Source organism: Salmo salar, chromosome 03 (genome assembly GCF_965601325.2).
Source record: "Salmo salar chromosome 03, fSalSal1, whole genome shotgun sequence".
In the NCBI taxonomy this organism is placed as follows: domain Eukaryota; kingdom Metazoa; phylum Chordata; class Actinopteri; order Salmoniformes; family Salmonidae; genus Salmo; species Salmo salar.
In genome coordinates this window covers 81913011-81937505 of record NC_138293.1, presented here as the reverse complement: position 1 = coordinate 81937505, position 24495 = coordinate 81913011, and the positions used below count along the sequence as shown (strand labels likewise).

The following is a 24495-nucleotide window of genomic DNA, read 5'->3' as shown; positions in this document are numbered from 1 at the left end:
CTACAGGGACCGGTTTGGGTTTTTCCTTTATCTTCTATTTAAGTGTTTCAATGTTTGGTTTGTTAAATGTGATACACTACTCTCCCTTGTGTAACGTCTACTTGAGTCGTCTCTCTCCGCTCCCCATCTCCCTCTCCCTCTCTACATGCCGCTTTCTACAGAGACCTAGCCCCGCCCCGTCACTCAAGGAGCGCAGTTGTTGCTTGACCACGAGACACTTGCGTTCAGTCTGCATGGTCAATGCAGCACATGCAACAAGATGTTCATGACAACGATGCTGTTTCCACTTTGCTTCTTAATATAAATCCACAAGTGTTACACAATTATACTACTAGTTTCATTTTATTGGCTGCAAACATCTAGTTTGTCTTTTCTTAGCAAGTTGCGGCTAAATCTTGTTAGCCGCTAATGCTAATCATTAGTTAGCTAATAAATGTACAGAGCAAACATAGCTAATACAGAGTGATACCAGTGATGGTGTAGGCCTACTAAATCAAATTAGAATTGGCGAAGCATGAATATATTAGCTACATGTAGCCAAAGGTTATAGGGTCCTTTAGGAAACACTAACCAACACTTTGGTTCCTGCCCTGTCATAACTCTTCCCTGGCTTTTTCATTAGTTGTCATGTCAAACAATGCTTTATTCAAAGTGCCCACTATTATATTCTAACTACAGAATTAGAATAATCATTCTATTTCCAACATTTAAGCCAAATATTTTGATCTAAATTCTAAGTCAAATCGCAACTGCAACATTTGGTTACAACTTTGGCCTAGATTTGTTGCCCATATCATGCAGCCCTACATAGCAATGTGGAAATGATCGCAAATGAGTGCAGGAAATGCAGAAATGTATGAAAAATATTTGGGGTTGAAGTTTCATTGAACAATATAAAATAATCAGAATCGAGAAAGCCTCATTGAAATCACTTAGAATGTATGTGTTGTCACCCTTGGGTCTCACTACTCAAAGCAAATGTAGGACTTTTATTTTTCAAAAACAATAAAATACTGTCAAATACAATCGTAAAATTGATATCGCCCAGCCCTATTGGCCATCAATGAGAGACCGATGTGTTGCACAGAGAGATTGGTGGGGTGGTCCTCTCCCAACTAGATACACAGAAGCATGACTCAGTGCCGGTGGGGCTTCTCCATGTACAATTTCACTGGTGCAAAACAGGCCAAGCCAACTCCCATTAAAGAAAAAAACAAAAACATTTGCCATCTCTGTGTGGTACTCTGCTCTGGCACATTTAAAAAAAAAAAAAATCGGCAATGGCATCATGCCAAAGAAACATACATGTAACATGTAGGTTATGGCATGACAACGCTTGCAATCACATGGTTGGCTACAGCACATAACCTACCTGCCAAGCTGAAAACATTGTTATTGTGTCAATGTCAATCTAACACAAATTAATACACCACTTTAAAGGTGTAGCTTTGTAAAGCTGTTCAGTGTTGTGCAGGGACCATAAAAGAAGCTCTTAAATGTAGCCTACTCTGGTCACCCCATGTAATTGGTTGTAAACTGAAGTGAAATTTAAGCATCTCTTGATTTTAAATGCCTGTGACATAGTAGCAGTTGAGCAAAGCCTGACTAAAACCGCAGGCGTAGCCCCAGAAACATTGGTGAGTAGAGGCTAATTGTAAAGGCAGCTGTAGGATCCCAAAGCGCCCCAGGTTATCTATGGGCAGTAAATCAGTGCTCAGTGGGGTGGAAGGCCATGGCCAGCACGGCCACAGGCCTACAGGGAGACCATTTCTGATTGTGATAGAGCAGGGACGGGCAAAAGGCAGCCCGTGGGAAGCCCACCCACCCCAAAAAAGTCTCACACACCCCCACCCACCCCCCGTTCAAAAGTTTGGGGTCACTTAGAAATGTCCTTATTTTTTAAAATAAAGCTCATTTTGTCCATTAAAATAACATAGTTGATCAGAAATACAGTGCAGACATTGTTAATGTTGTAAATGACTATTGTAGCTGGAAACGGCTGATTTTTTTATGGAATATCTACATGGGCATACAGAGGCCCATTATCAGCAACCATCACTCCTGTGTTCCAATGGCAAGTTGTGTTAGCTAATCCAAGTTTATAATTTTAAAAGGCTAATTGACCATTAGAAAACCCTTTTGCAATTATGTTAGCACAGCTGAAAACTGTTGTCCTGATAAAAGAAGCAATAAAACTGGCCTTCTTTAGACTAGTTGAGTATCTGGAGCATCAGCATTTGTGGGTTCGATTACAGGCTCAAAATGGCCAGAAACAAATACGTTTCTTCTGAAACTATTCAGTCTATTCTTGTTCTGAGAAATGAAGGCTATTCCATGCAAAAAAATTGCCAAGAAACTGAAATGTTAGTTTCTCTCTCTGCTGTCAAGAGGGGGGCAGTTGAAATGTTTTGCTCACGAGTGTTGTCTTAGGTCTCTATGTAGTGTTGTATCTCTTGTTGTGATGTGTGTTTTGTCCTATATATTTTAATTTTTAATCCCAGCCCCTGTCCACGCAGGAGGCCTTTTGTTGAATTTGTTCTTAACTGCCTTAACTAAATTTAAAAGGGGGGGGGGGGGGGGGTCAGATTCTGTGTGGCCCCCACCCTTATCCCTGTGATAGAGGAAATGTTCAGATGATGAATGTGGCATGGTGTGCTGGGTACTCCGGACTGTTGAATAGCCATGAACGGTATAGGCTTGGGCGATATACCCTTTAAACCGTATACCGGGATATTTTGAAATAACGACGGATATGACTTTCAATACTGCTTCGGGTGGGATGCGGGGGTGCGTGCTATGCCACCGCTTATAACTAAGGTAAGTATAACTATAATAAACCTAAGATGTGTCAAATAAATTATATCCAGCTCGGGGTAGAGATCTTCACGGATCCACCTGTACCCGAATGATCTCGCTTCCATCCTTTCTGCTTCCCTCCCTCACAGTACGGCCACTCCCCCACCTGCTAGAGCGGCACCTCTCTCTCTCCCCCCTCGCACGTTATGAACTCCAGTTAATAGAGCAGCTTAAAAAAAATTATAATAATAAAAAAAAATTAAAAGGCTTTTCTGCTGCGTCCCTCACTCAGAACTGATCGAACCGGGTCTGGATCTGACCAGGTCTATAAGGAACAGATCTAGTTGTCCTTGGGTTTATTCGGAACGGGTCTCTATATTTAAAATATATTTATGCATATCAGGTCCGGGTGGGAACGCCCCAGGTCCATTTCGGAATGGGTCCAACTTTTTGGAGCTGTGAAGACCTCTAGCTCAGGGCTCCAGCTATGCATTTGGTTTGCTAATTGGCTAGCTAAGTGTCTAGATCAAGCTTCTTGGTTACAGCAGACACATTCAACACCCTCCTGGAACAAGATCTCTGTTTCTTAAATTGTTTTCTGCAAACCATAGGAGTTCATTTTAGCAGTTTCCTTGTCTCCATCAGTAAAACCAATGCTGCGCCCAATATTGCTCCACATCTTACTGTACGTTGTGTGGTGAACTGTAATAAAACAACGCCAAGGTAAATTATTCACTAGTGCTGATAATGGAATGTTTGAGGTTACATATTAGCCTACATGGGCATCACTAGAATGCAATGCACACACCATTCACCTTTTCCCATATTGCTACTCATAGCCTAGTCATTGTCAGTGAGTCCAGTCCTCTAAGAAAGCACAATGCAAGATTTAAAAAGGGAGGCTATTCTGCTCTCCCCTGTGTGGTTGTTCATCACGTCCATACCACTCTCAGTTATGTCATAAATGCGCAAGCAGTGCTAATGCATATTGTGCTGCTACTTAGCAAGCACTGTACTGTTGAATTATTACATCACCAAGTGAAGTGTGTGAATTCTTTACAACAATGCAAATTACCAATATGTCATCACAACACAAGTGATCAATCATTTGTTACTACATTGTGAGGCCTAATGGTTGTTGAAATGACAATAGTTTAGCCTATTTATTAGGGCTGCACGCTTTGGACAAAATCTCTAATTGTGCTTTTTTTTTGGACAGATTTTGCATTTATGAATCATAACTTTCAATTGCTTTGGTGAAAACTTGGTAATTTCACCAGGTATGGTTAAAACAAGTGTCAAGGTAGAAGACATCACTTCTAAAATGAGGTCATATGAAACAATGAATACATACTGTGCTAACTGAATACTAGAGGTCGACCGATTATGATTTTTCAACGCTGATACCAATACCGATTATTGGAGGACCAAACAAGCCGCTACCGATTAAATCGGCCGATTATTTTATATTTATTTGTCATAATGACAATTACAACACCGAATGAACACTTATTTTAACTTAATATAATAAATCAATAAAACCTATTTAGCCTCAAATAAATAATGAAACATGTTCAATTTGGTTTAAATAATGCAAAAACAAAGTGTTGGAGAAGAAAGTAAAAGTGCAATATGTGCCATGTAAGAAAGCTAACGTTTAAGTTCCTTGCTCAGAACATGAGAACATATGAAAGCTGGTGGTTCCTTTTAACATGAGTCTTCAATATTCTCAGGTAAGAAGTTCTAGGTTGTAGTTATTATAGGAATTATAGGACTATTTCTCTCTATATGATTTGAATTTCATATACCTTTGACTATTGGATGTTCTTATAGGCACTTTAGTATTGCCAGTGTAACCCGTATAGCTTTCGTCCCTCTCCTTGCTCCTACCTGGGCTCGAACCAGGAACACATCGACAACAGCCACCCTCGAAGCAGCATTACCCATGCAGAGCAAGGGGAACAACTACTCCAAGTCTCAGAGCGAGTGACGTTTGAAACGCTATTAGCGCGCACCCCGCTAACTAGCTAGCCATTTCACATCGGTTACACCAGCCTAATCTCGGGAGTTGATAGGCTTGAAGTCATAAACAGCGCAATGCTTGAAGCATTGCAAAGAGCTGCTGGCAAAACGCATGAAAGTGCTGTTTGAATGAATGCTTACAAGCCTGTTGCTGCCTACCACCGCTCAGTCAGACTGCTCTATCAAATATCAAATCATAGACTTAATTATAATATAATAAACACACAGAAATACGAGCCTTAGGTCATTAATATGGTCGAATCCGGAAACTATCATCTCGAAAACAAAACGTTTATTCTTTCAGTGAAATACGGAACCGTTCCGTATTTTATCTAACGGTGGCATCCCTAAGTCTAAATATTCCTGTTACATTGCACAACCTTCAATGTTACGTCATAATTACGTTAGATTCTGGCAAATAAGTTCGCAACGAGCCAGGCGGTCCAAACTGTTGCATATACCCTGACTCTGCATGCAATGAACGCAAGAGAAGTGACACAATTTCACCTGGTTAATATTGCCTGCTAACCAGGATTTCTTTCAGCTAAATATGCAGGTTTAAAAATATATACTTCTGTGTATTGATTTTAAGAAAGGCATTGATGTTTATGGTTAAGTACAGTCGTGCAACGATTGTGCTTTTTTCGCAAATGCGCTTTTGTTAAATCATCCCCCGTTTGGCGAAGTTGGCTATCTTTGTTAGGAAGAAATAGTCTTCACACAGTTCGCAACGAGCCAGGTGGCCCAAACTGCTGCATATACCCCGACTCTGTTGCAAAAGGTGACACATTTTCCCTAGTTAAAAGAAATTCATGTTAGCAGGCAATATTAACTAAATATGCAGGTTTAAAAATATATACTTGTGTATTGATTTTAAGAAAGACATTGATGTTTGTGGTTAGGTACACATTGGAGCAACGACAGTCCTTTTTCGCGAATGCGCACCGCATCGATTATATGCAGGACACGCTAGATAAACTAGTAATATCATCAACCGTGTGTAGTTAACTAGTGATTATGTTAAGATTGATTGTTTTTTATAAGATAAGTTTAATGCTAGCTAGCAACTTACCTTGGCTTCTCACTGCATTCGCGTAACAGGCAGGCTCCTCATGGAGTGCAATGTAAAGCAGGTGGTTAGAGCGTTGGACGAGTTAACCGTAAGGTTGCAAGATTGAATCCCCGAGCTGACAAGGTAAAAATCCGTCGTTCTGCCCCTGAACAAGGCAGTTAACCCCCGTTCCTAGGCCGTCATTGAAAATAAGAATGTGTTCTTAACTGACTTGCCTAGTTAACCTGTTTGGGCTAGGGGGCAGTATTGTGAATTTTGGAAAAAATATGTGCCCATTTTTAACTGCCTCCTACACCAACTCAGAAGCTAGAATATGCATATTATTGTTCAGGTTTGGATAGAAAACACCCTAAAGTTTCTAAAACTGTTTGAATGGTGTCTGTGAGTATAACAGAACTCCTATGGCTGGCAAAAACCTGACAAGGTTTCATGCAGGAATTGGCCTGTCTGACAAGGAGTCGTGCGTCTTGCATCTGTTTATTGAAGAGTAAGGATCTTAGCTGTAACGTGACAATTCCCAGGGCTCCAATAGGCTCTCAGAACCCGGGAAAAACCTGAACGATGACGAGGCAGCCTCTGGCTGAAACAGATTATCGCCTTATCCAAGTGGCCGATCAGAGGACCATTGAATGAGGCGCGTGCACGATTCGCCCCCGTGGAGAAATTTCATTCGGCTGTTTAGCTTATTGCAGATTCCCGGTCGGAATATTATCGCTTTTCTACGAGATAAATGGCATAAAAATTGGTTTTAAACAGCGGTTGACATGCTTCGAAGTACGGTAATGGAATATTTAGACATTTTTTTGTCACGCCATGCGCCATGCGCGCGACCGTTATTTACCATTCGTATAGTGTCTAGAACGCACGAACAAAACAAAGGATATTTGGATATAACGATGGATTATTTGGGACCAAACCTACATTTGTTATTGAAGTAGAAGTCCTGGGAGTGCATTCTGACGAAGAACAGGAAAGGTAAGAACATTTTTCTTATAGGAAATAGGATTTTGGTGAAGGCTAATCTTGCCGGGTGTCTAAATAGCTAGCCGTGATGGCTGGGCTATGTACTTAGAATATTGCAAAATGTGCTTCATCCGAAAAGCTATTTTAAAATCGGACATATCGAGTGCATAGAGGAGAAATGTATCTATAATTCTTTAAAAAATTGTTATGCTTTTTGTGAACGTTTATCGTGAGTAATTTAGCAAACTGTTAGTACATTCCCCGGAAGTTTGCGGGGGGTATGCTTTTTCTGAACGTCACATGCTAATGTAAAAAGCTGTTTTTTGATATAAATATGAACTTGATTGAACAGACATGCATGTATTGTATAACATAATGTCCTAGGTGTGTCATCTGATGAAGATCATAAAAGGTTAGTGCTGCATTTAGCTGTGGTTTGGGTTTTTGTGACATTATATGCTAGCTTGAAAAATGGGTGTCTGATTATTTCTGGCTGGGCACTCTCCTGACATAATCTAATGTTTTGCTTTTGTTGTAAAGCCTTTTTGAAATCGGACAGTGTGGTTAGATTAACGAGAGTCTTGTCTTTAAAATGGTGTAAAATAGTAATATGTTTGAAAAATTGAAGTAATAGTATTTCAAACGATTCAAAAATCGCGCCACTGAATTCAGGTGGCTGTTACGTAGGTGGGACGATTTCGTCCCGCCTTGCCCATAGAGATTAAATAAAGGTGTAAAAAAACAACAATTGAAATCGGCCCTAATTAATCGGCCATTCCGATTAATCGGTCGACCCCTACTGAATACAAAACCAAATGAAACAAATCTCCAACATAGGGCTGGGCGATGAATCAATAATTAGAGGTAATTACTTCCCTCAATAACGATAATGTCAATATAGAATAATTAGGTACAGCAGTCCATTTCACCTCTGTGATGCAGCAAGAACGTGCGGAGAAGTGACAATATGCACATGGAGAGGAATACGCCCACTAAAAACCACTTAGCACCTCGAGTGATGGAGTAGCCACTATTAACCACGAAAAATTAGTGATGTAGGCGAAAACAGTGGCAGTGATAGCCATGGAGAAGGAGCAGCTTCCAACGAAGAAATCATTGATAAAAAGGGTTAAACTGTTTGAGCAATTTGGAAGTGGTTTGGCTTCTTGAAGTCCGACAAAGAGCAGAGCAATGTTCGGTGTAAATTGTGCCGTAGACCGGTGGCTACGAAGTCTGGTAATACGACAAACCTTTTTCAACATCTCAAGCAAAATCACTCTTTGGAACATGCAGGAAGTTTGAGTTTGCACCACGGTATTGATAAACGCCCCTCAAGCACCAGCCAATGTTTGCCCGAAGCAGTCAACACTGACAGCGATTATGCTCTACAAGCAAACATTGAAAAGACAAAGACATCACACATGCTATTATGAATTGCATTGCTAAGGACATTAGCACAGTCGAAAAGCAAGGTTTCAAGAGGCTTATAATTGACTCCAGGTACGTGCTCCCTGGCCACAAACATGGAACAATTTTCCTTCAAGTATAATTTGATATGTAGCTAACATAAATAAAGGTTACATTTTTTTTATTAACTAGGCAAGTCAGTTAAGAACAACTTCTAATTTACAATGACAGCCTATCGGGGAACAGTGGGTTAACTGCCTTGTTCAGGGGTAGAACGACAGATTTTTACCTTGTCGGCTCGGGGATTCGATCCAGCAACCTTTCGGTTACTGGCCCAAAGCTCTAACCCCGGTTTGTTAAGGCATTCTTGAGTTTGAAGCAGATATGCACCTTTTAAACATTATTTGATTAATATAGTGATAATTAGCGTTATCGAATGTATAAAAATTATAGATAGTGATAATTTATTTGCCATATCACCCAGCTGTACTCCAACATTATATAGGATTATTACACCTACATATTAACATACATTTAACATGATCATCAACATGTAGTGCGCTATAAGCGCATCACTTATGCATTAATTAAAGAACAACATTATGAGTTCTTAAATAACCTAAGTTAATTATTTATTCAGGCAGCCATAGGCTGCAAATGGAATAGGAAGCGTATGATAAGTAGGCTCAATATTTATTCTAATTTAAATTCTAAGTCAAAGTGCCTTAAAAACATGTAACACATAGCCTACCGATTGCAAGGTGCAGCCTGTGTCCAAATCATTGGAGTCTGGTCCAGTAATTCAACTCGACATGTTTCAACTTCTCCCGTAATTTTGTTATAGAGTGTTGGTTGGGATGGCAACTTGTGAGAAATATATGTGAGATGGAATCTTGTATCTCCTGTCCAGCTTGTTTATCATCTTCTTGAAGCCATCTTTGCTGACTGTGTAAATAGGAACCATGTCTTTGGCTATGTGATAGGTGTTAGCTTCTGATTTCTGTGTCTGCGGTGGTTGTTCTTTCGTAGGGAGTTACACTTGATAACACATCAGCAATCAATGCCGGTTTAACGTAGGTGGCTGCTTGTGGCAGAGGAGCTTTGCTGCTGTCGGGCGCTTTCAAAGAAATATGGCTATTCTTCAAATGATTTAATAAAAGTGTTGTGTTGCCTCTGTCGACAACTCTGAGACACTTTGTGCACAACACTAGCATTTGGTTGACATCGGTTTGCCTGTAGCTGAAATACTGCAATACCACTGAAAATGCGCCCTTCTTTGGCACCAAATCGACATTTTCGTTAGCACTAGCAGCACCCATGTTTCCACCACACATGCTGAGGTAAAGCCACAGAGTTTCTAAACCTCATACTGTACTGTCTTTGGTAAAGCCCTTGCTCTCCTCACCAGAACCTAACTGTGTGCTTTAAACGGGGAAGCTTATGATTGGCCAACGTGCATGCCATGCAGAGAGTGAGAAAGCCTGCGAGTGAAAGAGTCTGGCGCATCTCATTGGAGGAGGTATTGTAGTCTAGTTGGTGTGATAATGGAGTGTCAAAGGAGAACATCTCAGCCTCTTGTGATATGGATACTGAACATGTCAATGACAATATCGATCTGAATTCGATTAATCGTGCAGCCCTACTATTTATTGTAAAGTATTGCTTTCTTCCATTGTCAGGGACAGTCAAACCAAATCAAAGCATACAGTCTAAACGGCGCTTGCATGACAGAGCAGAGGATATGTGTTTAGTTAAAACATGATACTAAGCATATCCCTACGGAAAACTGTGCAGAGGCACATCAATGGCCAATGTAGCCAATGTAACCTACTCAATAAAAGCAATTAAAGACTCCCTGTGCCAAATTATCACCTGTCACAGAGATCACCCATGACAATAGGCACTACAATATTGGGTGGCTAAAGGCCAGGTGAAAACCCAAGCCATGGGTAAACACAGTCTTGTCTGGTGATCGGTTAAACGTATAACCTGCTTTAGATAAAACAACAAAACAAGGAACCTCTATCAATATTAAAGCCTATTTTCAGTTAGGCCTAGTCAATGAAGACGTGGATAGATAGAGAGCATAGTGATTCCTATAAAAGCCTCACCTACTGAAACCTGTGTTTGGGGTGTAGAGGCTATTGGGAGTGTATGTGTGAATGATAAAGGCTTGTCTCTCAGATGGTAATGACCAGTGCTTGACTTGGACTGAAATAGGTGGCGGTACTCATTTTGGGTGCAGGTACTGTTTACATATAAGTATAGGAGCTCCACCATACTTTTGAGCTAATATTCTATAAGACGGACAGGAGCTCAAGAAGTATTACAGTTGAAGTCAGAAGTTTACATACACTTAGGTTGGAGTCATTAAAACTAGTTTTCCAACCACTCCAGAAATTTCTTGTTAACAAACTATAGTTTTGGCAAGTCAGTTAGGACATCTACTTTGTGAATGACGCAAGTAATTTTTCCAACAATTGTTTAGACAGATTATTTCACTGTATCACAATTCCAGTGGGTCAGAAGTTCACTGTGCCTTTAAATAGCTTGGAAAATTCCAGAAAATGTCATGGCTTTAGAAGCTCCTCTTCTGATAGGCTAACTGACATAATGTGTGTCAATTGGAAGTATACCTGTGGATGTATTTCAATGCCTACCTTCAAACTCTGTGCCTCTTTGCTTGACATCTTGGTAAAATCAAAAGAAATCAGCCAAGACCTCAGAAAAAAACATTGTAGATCTCCACAAGTCTGGTTCATCCTTGGGAGAAATTTCAAAATGCCTGAAGGTACCACGTTCATCTGTACTAACAATAATATGCTATTATAAACACCATGGGACCACGCAGCCGTTATACTGCTCAGGAAAGAGACGCGTTCTGTCTCCTAGAGATGAATGTACTTTTGGTGTGAAAAGTGCAAATCAATCCCAGAACAACAGCAAAGGACCTTGTGAAGATGCTGGAGGAAACAGGAACAAAAGTATCTATATACACACAGTAAAACTAGTCCTATATCGACATAACCTGAAAGGCCGCTCAGCAAGGAAGAAGTCACTGCTCCAAAACCACCATAAAAAAGCCAGACTACGGTTTGCAACTGCACATGGGGAAAAAGATCGTACTTTTTGGAGAAATGTCCTCTGGTCTGATGAAACAAAAATAGAACTGTTTGGCCATAATGACCATTGTTATGTTTGGAGGAAAAAGGGGGAGGTTTGCAAGCCGAAGAACACCATCCCAACCGTGAAACACGGGGGTGGCAGCATCATGTTGTGTGGGTGCTCTAATGCAGGAGGGACTGGTGCACTTCACAAAATAGATGGCATCATGAGGCAGGAAAATTATGTGGATATATTGAAGCAAAATCTTAAGATATCAGTCAGGAAGTTAACCTGTCTGGGCTAGGGTGCAGTATTTTCACGGCCGGATGAAAAACGTACCCAATTTAAACAGGTTACTACTCTGGCCCAGAAACTAGAATATGCATATTATTAGTAGATTTGGATACAAAACACTGAAGTTTCTAAAACTGTTTAAATGTTGTCTGTGAGTATAACAGAACTCATATGGCAGGCAAAAACCTGAGAAAAATCTAAGCAGGAAGTGGAAAGTCTGAGAATTGTAGTTCTTTTGATTCTCTATCGAAGTGACAGTGTCTGTGGGGGACGTTGCACTTCCTAAGGCTTCCATTGGCTGTCTAAAGCCTTCAGAAAGTGGTTTGAGCATTTTCCTGTCACTGGGCAGATAATAGGAGCTCAGTTTCTGAGTGGACTGCCTGGCAACAAAGGGATTGAGCGCGCCCCTCCTGCCTGGCAACAAAGGGATTGAGCGCGCCCCTCCTGCCTGGCAACAAAGGGATTGAGCGTGCCCCTCCTGCCTGGCAACAAAGGGATTGAGCGCGCCCCTCCTTTTTCTTCTTGAAAAAATACGCTATTGTCCGGTTGGAATATTATCGCAATTTTACGTAAAAAATACCATAAAGATTGATTTTAAACAGCGTTTGACATGCTTCTAAGTACGGTAATGGAACATTTTGACTTTGTCTTTCGTTCCGCGCTCACGCGTTATGCCTTTGGATAAGTGATCTGTACGCACGAACAAAACGGAGGTATTTGTACATAAATATGGATTATTTCGAACAAAAACAAGATTTCTTGTGGAAGTAGCAGTCCTGGGAGTGCATTCTGACGAAGATCAGCAAAGGTAAGAGCATATTTCTAATACTAATTCTGAGTTTAGGTTGCCCCGAACTTGGAGGGTGTCTGAATAGCTCACCGTGATGGCTGAGCTATGTACTCAGAATATTGAAAAATGTGCTTTCTCTGTAAAGCTATTTAAAATCTGACACAGCGGTTGCATCCAGGGGTAGTCTATCTATAATTCTTAAAATAATTGTTATATATTTTGTCAACGTTTATGATGAGTATTTTTGTAAATTCATGTGCACATTCACCGGGGGTTTTGGTGAGAATACATTATCTGAACATCACGCGCCAACGTAAAATGGATATAAATATTAACTTTATCAAACAAAACATACATGTATTGTGTAACATAATGTCCTAGGAGTGTCATCTGATGAAGATCGTCAAAGGTTAGTGCTTCATTTAGCTGTGTTTTATTGACATGTCATTGCTTGGAAAATGGCTGTGTGATTATTTTTGTCTATGTACTCTCCTAACATAATCTAATGTTTTGCTTTCGCTGTAAAGCCTTTCTGAAATCGGACAATGTGGTTAGATTAACGAGAAGTTTCTTTCAAATGGTGTAAAATAGTTGTATGTTTGAGAAAGTTGAATTATGACATTGTTGTTTTTGAATTTTCCACAGAATTATAGATTTACATCTTTTGAACGCAATCAACTTGCCAGATTTAAAAATAACCTTACTGGGAAATCACACTTTGCAATAATCTGAGCACTGTGCCCAGAAAAATACGCGTTGCGATACAGACTAGACGTCATGTTGGGGAGATCTAAAATCGAAAATACTATGTAAATAATCCATTACCTTTGATTCTCTTCATCAGATGTCACTTCCAGGTATCACAGGTCCATAACGAATGTAGTTTTGTTCAAAAAAGCTCATCATTTATGTCCAAAAATCTCCGTCTCGTTAGCACATGATGTAAGCCAGCCGGACTTCTCGTCATGAACGAGGGGAAAAAATATATTTCCGTTCGTTCAAACATGTCAAACGTTGTATAGCATAAATCATTAGGGCCTTTTTTAACCAGAACATGAATAATATTCAAGGTGGACGAATGCATACTCTTTTATAACGTATTGGAACGAGGGTACCCAACATCAACTAGCGCGCCAGGTGTCTAATGGGACATCACCGTTCCATGGCTCTTGTTCGGTCAGATCTCCCTCCAGAAAACTCAAAACACTTTGTAAAGGCTGGTGACATCTAGTGGAAGCAATAGGAAGTGCCAAAATATTCCTAAACCCCTGTGTTTTTCAATGGGATAGGTTTAAAGTCAATACAACACATCAGGTATCCACTTCCTGTCAGAAAATGTCTCAGGGTTTTGCCTGCCAAATGAGTTCTGTTATACTCACAGACACCATTCAAACAGTTTTGGAAACTTTAGAGTGTTTTCTATCCATATATAATAAGTATATGCATATTGTAGTTACTGGGTAGGATTAGTAACCAGATTAAATCGGGTACATTTTTTTTATCCAGACGTGCAAATGCTGCCCCCTAGACCCAACAGGTTAAAGAGTCCGACGTGAAGGACATACTGCTTTCCCGGGAACAGGCCCAAATCCCCGTCATTTGCATGAAGAGATGGAGAAAAATCGGGCTGCCTTCTGAGAATTCGTAGGCGATCTAATAAACTTCCCCTGCCTTCCATTCCACTAGCTAACGCGCAATCATTGGAAAATAAAAATCGACCGACCTACATGGAAGATTAAACTACCAAAGGGACATTAAAAACTGTAATATCTTATGCGTCACGGAGTCATGTATGAACGACAACATTATCAACATACAGCTAGCTGGTTATACACTGTATTGGCAGGATAGAACAGCGGTGTCTGGTGAGACGGGGGTGACCATGCATATTTGTAAACAGCTGGTGCACGATATCTAAGGAAGTCTCAAGGTTTTGCTCGCCTGAGGTAGAATATCTCATAAGCTGTAGACTACACTACTTACCTAGAGAGTTTATCTGTATTTTTCGTAGCTGTCTACATACCACCACAGACCGATGCAGACACTAAGACCGCACTCAATGAGCTGTATTCCGCCAAAAGCAAACAGGAAAACACTCATCCAGAGTGTTTTCCTGTTTGCAAAAATTTGCTAAAATTTTATCAGGAAGCACCAGTGACTCGGTCAATAAAAAAAACGATCAGATGAAGCAGATGCTAAGCTACAGGACTGTTTTGCTAGCACAGACTGGAATATGTTCTGGGATACCTCCGATGGCATTGATGAGTACACCACAGCAGTCACTGGCTTAATAAGTGCATCGATGACGTCGTCCCCACAGTGACCGCACGTACATACCCCAACCAGAAGCCATGAATTACAGGCAACATCAGCACTGAGCTAAAGGGTAGAGCTGCCGCTTTCAAGAAGCAGGACTCTAACCCGGACGATTATAAGAAATCCCACTATCACCTCAGACGAACCATCAAACAGGCAAAGTGTCAATACATGACTAAGATCGAATCACACTACACCAGCGCCGAAGGTTCATCGGATGTGACAAGGCTTGCAAACCATTACAGACTACAAAAGGGAAGCACAGCCGAGAGCTGCCCAGTGACACGAGCATACCAGACAAGCTAAACTGGTGTGATCACAATCTGCACAGCCAATGTGAGTAAGACCTTTAAACAGGTTAACATTCACAAGGCCGCAGGGCCAGACGGATTACCAGGATATGTACTGCGAGCATGCAGTGACCAATTAGCAAGTGTCTTCACTGATATTTTCAACCTGTCCGAGTCTGTAATACCAACATGTTTTAAGCAGGCCACCATAGTCCCTGTGCACAAAAACACTTAGGTAACCTACCTAAATGACTACTGACCCGTAGCACTCATGTCAGTAGCCATGAAGTACTTTGAAAGGCTGGTCATGGCTCACAACAACACCATTATCCCTAGACCCACTCCAATTTCCATACCGCCCTAACAGATCCACAGATGACGCAATCTCTGTTGCACTCCACACAGCGCTCTCCCACCTGGACAAAAGGAACACCTATGTGAGAATTCTATTAATTGACTACAGCTCAGCGTTCCAACACCATAGTGCCCTCAAAGCTCATCAATAAGTTAAGGACAAAACACCTCCCTCTGCAACTGGATCGTGGACTTCCTGACGGGCCACCCCCAGGTGGTAAGGGTAGGTAACAACGTCCGCCACGCTGATCCTTAACACAGGTACCCCTAAAGTGGTGCATGCTCAGTCCCCTCCTGTACTCCCTGTTCACTCATGACTGCACGGCCAGGCACGACTCCAACACCATCGTTAAGTTTGACGCTGAGCGGTAGGCCTGATCACCGACAACGACGAGACAGCCAATAGGGAGGAGATCAGAGACCTGGCCATGTGGTGCCAGGACAACAACCTCTCCTTCAAAGTGTACTCAGTGCATGTGACTACCCAAATTTAATTTGGGGAGTTTCTCCCATTCTTCGCTGCAGATCCTATCAAGCTCTGTCAGCTTGAATGGGGAGCGTTGCTGCACAGCTATTTTCTGGTCTCTCCAGAGATATTGGGTTCAAGTCCGGGCTCTGGCTGGGCCACTCAAGCAGATTCAGAGACTTGTCCCGAATCCACTCCTGCGTTGTCTTTGCTGTGTGCTTAGGGTCGTTGTCCTGTTGGAAGGTGAACGTTCGCCCCAGTCTGAGGTCCTGAGCGCTCTGGAGCAGGTTTTCATCAAGGATCTCTGTACTTTTCTCCGTTCATCTTTGCCTCGATCCTGACTCCCAGTCCCTTCCACTGAAAAACATCCCCACACTATGATGTTGCCATCACCATGTTTCACCGTAGGGATGGTGCCAGGTTTCCTCCAGACGTGATGCTTGGCATTCAGGCCAAAGAGTTCAATCTTGATTTCATCAGACCAGAGAATCTTGTTTCTCATGGTCTGAAAGTTCTTCAGGTGCCTTTTGGCAAAGTCCAAGTGGGATGTTTTGTGCCTTTTACTGTGGCTGCCGTCTGGCCACTCTACTATAATGGCCCGATTGGTGGTGCTGCAGAGATAGGAGAACCTTCCAGAAGGACAACCATCTCCACAGAGGAACTCTGGAGCTCTTTCAGAGTGACCATAGGGTTCTTGGTCAACTCCCTGAGCAAGGCCCTTCTCCCCCAATTGCTCAGTTTGGCCAGGCAGCCAGCTCCGGGAAGAGTCTTGATGGTTCCAAACTTTTTCCATTTAAGAATGGAGACCACTGTTCTTGGGGACCTTCAATGCTGCAGACATTTTTTGGTACCATTACCCAGATCTGTGCCTCAACACAATCCTGTCGCGGAGCTCTATGGACAATTTCTTCAACCTCGTGGCTTGGTTTTTGCTGACATGCACTGTCAACTGTGGGACCTTATAGACAGGTGTGTGCCTTTCAAAATCATGTCCAATCAATTGGATTTACCACAGATGGACTCCAATCAAGCTGTAGAAACATCTCATGAATGATCAATGGAAAAAGGATGCATCGGAGTTCAATTTTGAGTCTCATAGTAAAGGCTCTGAATACTTATGTAAATAACGTACTTGTTTTGAATGTATTATAAATTTGCAACCATTCCTAAAAAAACGGTTTTTGCTTTGTCATTATGGGGTATTGTGTGTAGATTGTTGTGGAAAAACATTTAATACATTAGAATACAGCTGTAATGTAACAACATAAGGAATAAGTCAAGGGGTCTGAATACTTTCCCGAATGCACTGTATTTCTTTGATGATGCTAGTTTGGTTCATCAGACATAACTTTAAATGTTGTTCCAGTTAAACTTCAGATGTTATGGTTGTCAACACACATTGACATTACGTGAATCACTTCATCAGAACCAGTGTTACTGTTGTCAAATTATCAAAGCAAGGAGTGAACTGTTGAAGGCAAATAGTGTTATAAACTGATACTACTACTAAGCACAACTGCACTGGATAAAACTAAGTGTTGTAAATGGACTGGCCAGGTGTATGGTGAGTACTGAGTTTACTACCCTTAAAATCTAGCAAGTCAGTTAAAATAGCTCATCTACATTGCATTGACATACTAACGTTAGCTCAACGCGTCTGAAATCTATAACAAGCAACAAAATACCCCCTTCGTGTCGCTCTTCCCTCAGCGGTTGCTGTCTGGCTGTGTTGAACGTTAGTTAGCATTGGCAAGCTAACTAGCTAGTAATCTAAATAGCTGCCTATCTTCCTGGCGCTAGCTTGTTGAGTGTGTCGCTAGCGCGATATGGCTTACTAGTTAACTACCTTGTTACACTATTCCTCTTACTAATTAACTAACTAACATAATGGCATTGGCCTGAAACTAATTGGAAATAACTGGTGGTAACAGTTCATTCAGTGACATGGTAAACAAAATATATTTAGAGTCTTACCTGTTGTGTCAGAATACGGAAGCGGAGCACCTTCGGCCAGAAATAACGCCGACAGAAAAATCCCAGTCGCCGGCAACACAAATCCATGACGGTTCCCCATCCTTTTTAGCTTAGCTAGCTAACTAGCTAATGAGAATTCAAAATCGTCAAATTGTAACTAAATACTAAATAAAATGTCAATTTCATTGATAAGTAAAATATATAGCTATATCGACAGGCTACATGAAAATGCCCGCACCGCAAACATTGTATTATGGCTAAACGCGTTAGCTAGCGTCAATAGCAACGACAAGCTAACAGGAGCTATCAATGCCTCAAACAATGGCGTTTCATTATCCATGAAACATAGAAACGGTCTATTACCTTTCTAGAACAATAATATTTAGATAAATACGCTTTGCCGGCAGTGTTCTACATTTATTCACACGCAATATTTTATCAATAGTCCAAACTGTCAGGCACCACCTCTCCTCAGAGGCGCCATGTTACTACAACGTCATAGCATGGGGGCGTGCATATTGAGACATATACAACAGCGAATCACAACCCATTAATCTGTATTAATGTACCGATATGACCAATCACTCTCCTTCTTCGAATTCTCTGTCCACATCCATTGCTTTGTGTCAAACGTAAAGCTAGATGCGTTTTTAGTCCAGTCACTTGACATGTGAGGTATGCAAGCAATGTTCCAGTGCTTTATGAAAGATGAACTACTCTACCTGCCTGATTCAATGGACTTGTAGGCTATGCATCCAGTGTTTCCCCTATAATTGTTTTTTCTTAGGGGGGTGCAAATGTCTTGGAAAGGTATGCCTATCATATCAAATTTTATTGGTCACATGCGCCGAATACAACAGGTGTAGACTTTAGAGTGAAACGCTTACTTATGAGCCTATACCCGACAATGCAGATTTAAAAAGTAAGAACAACATTTGCTAAATAAAAAAGTAGATAGTAACACAATAAAAACAATAACGAGGGTATATACAAGGAGTGCCTCTACCGAGTCAATGTGCAGGGGTACAAGGTAATTGAGGTAACACAGTATGTACTGGTTGGTAGCAAGTGATAAAAGTGACTAGGCAATCAGGATATATAACAGCATAGCAGCAGTGTGTGTGAAAGTGTGCCTATGTGTGAGTGCATGTCATCATTATGCATGTGTGTGTTGGAGTGTCAGTGTAGTATGTGTGAGAGTGTGCATAGAACCAGTGCAAATAAACTGCAATAATTAATAAAGGGGGTCAATACCAACAATGTTAACTGAAACCAGTTGACATGAGATAAGATGGTACATAAGCCACGATATAGCTAAGTAGACCTATAGGCCTACATTATGTTTTCACATCAATTTGTTTTGCATCTATGTCAAATATGGCAGGGGGAGCCAGGTAAGGAGTTGGACACATCCTTCATACCCAAGCAAAGGGATAACATTGATTACTTTTGACTGAACCTTAGAAACTCTGCTTCTATAGCCTATAGTAAGAGGGTGTGATGGGAGTTTTAAAACCTGTTATTAATGACACATCCTGTGTTGACAGTATTCAGTGTACACATTGGTTTATGGACTGTACACATTAAGTATTTGAAGACCCTAATTGTACTGCTGTGTTTTCATTCCATGTCATGTTTGTTACTTTACGCTCACTCAGATGTATCATTTGTGGTTATTAATAATCCATACAAAATGCATAACATGGAGTAGATGTTGACTCTGAAGAGGACTGTACTCTGCAGAGTCACCCAGGTTCTGTCCATTCACATCTATAGAAAATGTGAAATTCTGACTGGGACTTTTATCTCCCCAAAGAGCCAAATATATCCTAGCATCTTTGCTCATCATTGTGGATCATAGTCAACCCTTAATATTTCTACATGGAAAACCCCCATTATGCAATAATGGACTATGGGATAGTTTGGCATTGTTTATTCCTATCGAGCCAATTAACAGGCTGGGTTGTAAGCTCTACCCCCTGCAAGTTAGTTGACAATAGTTGTGAAAAATGTTCTGCTCTGATTAGCTAATGAAGGGGGAGGAGGAGTTCCAATTGCGATGTTATCTCCTAGGGTTTGAGGACAGAGAAACGTCATGTTTGCTTTCTGGATCACAAAGCTGCAGGAGGAGAGTGGTGTTGGGTAATAGGCAAAAATCGAGAGAGGCAGAGATCTGCACATCACTGGCTTACAGAGCGGACACCACCTCACCCAGATAACGGTTAGTACCAGCCAGGCTTTAGAGATATATTATGCCTTGATCTTTCCTTTTTTTTGCAGTTCTGTAGGGATTGATGTATCTTTCTGTGTATTCATGAGTGTTTTTGTGCATCTCAGGGTTTTTAAAGGTGATCAAATGTAATTTCGTCTAATGCAACAAAAAATAGGACATGTGCAGACGCAGACCTCTCAAGGTCTCGCTTGGAGACAAAAAATGTCCCTTAAAGTTGCATCGTCAAGACTTTGGACAAATTTATAATTGTTTTGCAAAATGTATTTAGTGTTTTATTCATAGAGCCACAGCTTGAAAAGTCAAGCAATTGTCATTGAATAAATTCCATAGAAACAGTAGCTATATAGTACCTCGAAGCTAAAGGAGGATAGGCTGATGAGGGATTTGTCTGATGCTTTAAAAAAAAACACCCTGTCTGTTTGTGTCAGGAAAACACACTGTGCCACTTTCATTTATTGTGCTGTGTTTCCCTCTTGTAAGCACGTGTCCCTCAGGCACAGAGAACCATGGCGTTTACAGGGTTGCTGAGAGAGGAGGACATCAGGGCTGCTGTCAAGGCTTGTCAAGGTGAGTCAAACACGTGAACACACCATTACACACACACACACACACACACACACGCCCAAGAGTCCCACTCCCAAGGGCGGTCCTATATTGGGGGAAGGTTGGAGGGTGGATCCAGGTAACCAGGCAGCCAGGGGGCTGGGGAGCAGCAGAGCAGTTACCACCCAGATACCAGTGTTTATGCTGAGCATTGAAGAGAAGGCTAAATCAAGCCAGTCAAGCAGGCTTCATTTGCAGCCCACCAGCATTTAATTATTTAGCTACACATTACATCTGCTTCAGAGGGCAGACTAAAGCACACCATCCAGAATACATCCACATGTAAATGCTTGTGTACTCACGTTTCAGTATATCTTCAGCATAACTGTTTGTGGTGTATAATATATGATTCAAAACAGACTTGATCCATCATTCTCTTTCTCTGTTCTTTATGAGTCATTTGGTTTTCATAATGACCTGAGTGACCCTCTGTAACTGCATAAACTGTGAATAAAAATGTCTTGATTTAAACATTTGATCTATAGCATAATGTCACACATTCACATTAGAATGGGTTCCCTGAGGTCTTCTGTGAATCTGTGTGTTTAGATTGTATAATAATGTCCTTAACTAGCGTATTATTGTCAGGGCTCAGTGGCATTAAAATGCTAGAGGGTTTGTGATTGTGAATGTCTGTAGTAGTCATATTAAAGTAATTTGAGCGCATGAGAGAATGTTACATCTCTCTATTCATCCCCCTCTCCATTCTCTCTCCTTGTCATGCTGTCGGATCTCTCTTTCCTCACACTCTTTCACTTCCTCTCAACATCTCTCCACATTTCTCTTGATCGCTTCCCCCATCTCTCCATTAGCTCCAAGCACATTCAACTTCAAGTTGTTCTTTGCACAAGTGGGACTGACCGGCAAGCCAGAGGCAGAGGGCCAACGAGTGTTCAGAGTCCTGGACCAAGACCAGAGTGGATACATAGAGGAGGAGGAGCTGAAGTATGATATGAGTTGGGGAGGGTGGCTGTGTGTGGAGGGAGGGAGGTAGGGAGGGAGGGTGTGTGTGTGGAGGGGGGGGGGTGCACATGAAGGGGTTGGTCCTGGGAAATGTTCCATATGCACAAAAAGCTTATTTAGCTACAATTTTGTGGACCCATTTCTTTACATCCCTGTCAGTGAGCATTTCTTATTTGCCAAGATAATCCATCCACCTGACAGGTGTGGCATATCAAGAAGCTGATTAAACAGCATTATCATTAGACAGTTGCACCTTGTGCTGGGGACAATAAAAGGCCACTCTAAAATGTGCAGTTTTTCCACACAACACAATGCCACAGATGTCTCAGGTTTTGAGGGAGATTGCAATTGGCCTGGTGACTGCAGGAATGTCCACAAGAGTTGTTGCCAGATAATTGAATGTTCCTTTATCTACCATAAGCCACTTCCAATGTCGTTTTAGAACATTTGGCAGTATGTCCAACCGGCCTCACAACAGCAGACCACGTGTAACCACGCCAGCCCAGGACCTCCACATCCAGCTTCTTCACCTGCGGGATTGTCTGAGAACAACCACCTAGACAGCTGATGAAACTGTGGGTTTGCACAACTGAAGAATTTCTGCAAAACCTGTCAGAAACCGTCTCAGGGAGGCTCATGACTGCAGGTTGTCGTCAAAACCGACTTCAGTGGGCAAATGCTCATCTTCTATGGCCACTGGCATGCTGGAGAAGTGTGCTCTTCACCGATGAATCCCGGTTTTAACTGTACCAGGCAGATGGTAGACAGCGTGTATGGCGTCATGTTGGCAAGCGGTTTGCTGATGATAACACAATTGCATTTTATCGATGGCAATTTGAATGCACAGAGATACTGTGACGAGATCCTGAGGCCCATTGTCGTGCCATTCATCCGCCGCCATCACGTCATGTTTCAGCATGATAATGCATTGCTCCATGTCGCAAGGATCTGTACAAAATTCCTGGAAGCTGAAAATGTCCCAGTTCTTCAATGGCCTACATACTCACCAGATATGTCACCCATTGAGCATGTTTGGGATGCTTTGGATCGACATGTACGACATTGTGTTCCAGTTCCCACCAATATCCAGCAACTTCGCACAGCCATTGAAAAGAAGTGGGACAATATTTCACAGGCTACAATCAACAGCCTGATCAACTCTATGTGAAGGAGATGTGTCGCGCTGCATGAGGCAAATGGTGGTCACACCAGATACTGACTGATTTTCTGATCCACACCCCTACCTTTATTTTTTAAGATATCTGTAACTAACAGATGCATATCTGTATTCCCAGTCATGTGAAATACATAGTTTAGGGCTTAATGAATTAATTTCAGTTTACTGATTTCCTTATATGAACTGTAACTCAGTAAGATCTTTGAAATTGTTGCATGTTGCGTTTATATTTTTGTTCAGTGTAGTTGTGTGTGTGTGTTTGTCATGCTCATAGAAAGAGCCTGATGTATTCAAGCTGAAGTAAACTATACATTACATATCAATACAATGAAGCAGCATTGACACATGAGATGTACATGTAGTTCTTCACTCCTCTCTCCTCTGTTTGTCTATCCCCAGATTATTCCTGCAGAACTTCTCCTCAGGGGCCAGGGAGCTGACTGATGCTGAGACCAGAACTCTCCTAGCGGCAGGAGACAGAGATGGGGATGGCAAGATAGGGATGGAAGGTACAGGTACACTCACATCAGCACTACACACACCTGACAGGAGAGCAACAGAGGGACTGTCCAATGCTGACACGAAATAGCATCTTGATAATAGTTTCATCTTCATCAGTTTTATATCATTATATTTGATATTATTCCAGATGATAGGGGATATTGCATCTGAAGGAAGGAAGGAATGCTGCAAAGGCATAGTGGAAGAAACAGTAAATAAATGCAAGCTTTTTCAACGTATGTAATATTCACTGTGACTTGGCTGTGAGGTCACACGTCAGGTGATCACTATATCTCATTGTCATCGCTCTGTTTCTCTGTTCTCTTGCAGAGTTCTGCGCTTTGCTGAAATGAAGCTTTCACTCCTCATCAGGGCTGTCTCTTTTTTTCTTTCTTTCTTTTGGTACTTTTTACAACGTCTGGAACCCAAAACGCCCAGCTTCAGCAAGTCTGGAGGGAAATGCCCACCTCAGCGACTCGATTTACATGCCTGCTGGTCCTCTCTCCGGTTGATGGTGCATCCTGGCACATAAGTTCATGGCCGTGGATATTAGGTGTATAAGTCAGTGTCAGTTTATCCATTGGGTAACTGGTATGGTTTAATAAAGGATTTAAAATGTAGATATGTCCGTGTGTCTTACTACAGTCCCGAAGGTTATGTTGGCGTTTCAGTGCGTATTTGGTTCTAAGCTATTAGCCTGATTACCCCAGTGTATTTTAATTGTGTGTTCTGCATGGGCCTACAAGAGACAACGCAGCTCTAAATGTGATGATATAAGCAAAGTACCCACAGCCTGAGCAGGCTGCATTTCCGACGCAGTATAAAGCAAGCGAGAGGCTGCGTGCCTACAGTTCAGCACGCAACCATGGACAAGACCCGGAGCCCGGACGATGCCAACTACAGTACATCACAAAGTGACGGTAACCTCTTGAGTAGATGACGACGAGAGAGATCATTCATCAAGACAATGAAATGAGTAGCCTATTGTAAGCATCGATTAAATCCATATTAATTTACTTATACTGTACTGACAGCGATACATCAGTCTGCAATGAGGCCAGACAGGTTAAATATGGTTAGATGTTTAAATATGGTTAGATGTGGGCAAAACAAAATATAACGGAAAAATTATAACTCATTCAGTGTTGTGTTCCCCTTACGGCGTGTCC

At 41.6% G+C, this 24495-nt stretch overlaps 2 protein-coding genes across 4 annotated transcripts in view; one reads left to right on the top strand and one right to left on the bottom strand.

Annotated features, from left to right (window-relative positions):
- The window catches only part of LOC106601832 (serine/threonine-protein kinase LMTK2), a 74864-nt gene extending 56497 nt beyond the window's left edge, over window positions 1-18367 (bottom strand). Inside the window, exon 1 of the mRNA XM_082972806.1 lies at window positions 17850-18367. Coding sequence (XP_082828932.1) covers window positions 17850-17949 — 100 coding nt within the window. The 5' untranslated portion in view covers window positions 17950-18367. The remainder of the gene's footprint in view (window positions 1-17849) is intronic.
- A 1517-nt stretch (window positions 18368-19884) lies between these two features.
- On the top strand, window positions 19885-23946 carry LOC106601789 (parvalbumin beta). Of its 3 annotated transcripts, none has more exons than XM_045715550.2 (5): window positions 19885-20070; window positions 20577-20649; window positions 21498-21630; window positions 23225-23340; window positions 23657-23946. In XM_045715550.2, the coding sequence occupies exons 2-5, from the start codon at window positions 20589-20591 to the stop codon at window positions 23677-23679; spliced, it is 333 nt and encodes a 110-aa protein (XP_045571506.1). In that variant the 5' UTR covers window positions 19885-20070; window positions 20577-20588; the 3' UTR covers window positions 23680-23946. The 3 variants fall into 3 exon arrangements, with proteins under 3 accessions (XP_045571506.1, XP_045571505.2, XP_014049627.3); XM_045715549.2 differs by having other exon boundaries at window positions 19886-20070; window positions 20563-20649; XM_014194152.3 differs by having other exon boundaries at window positions 19894-20070; window positions 20563-20649; window positions 23225-23334.
- Window positions 23947-24495: the final 549 nt, after the last annotated feature.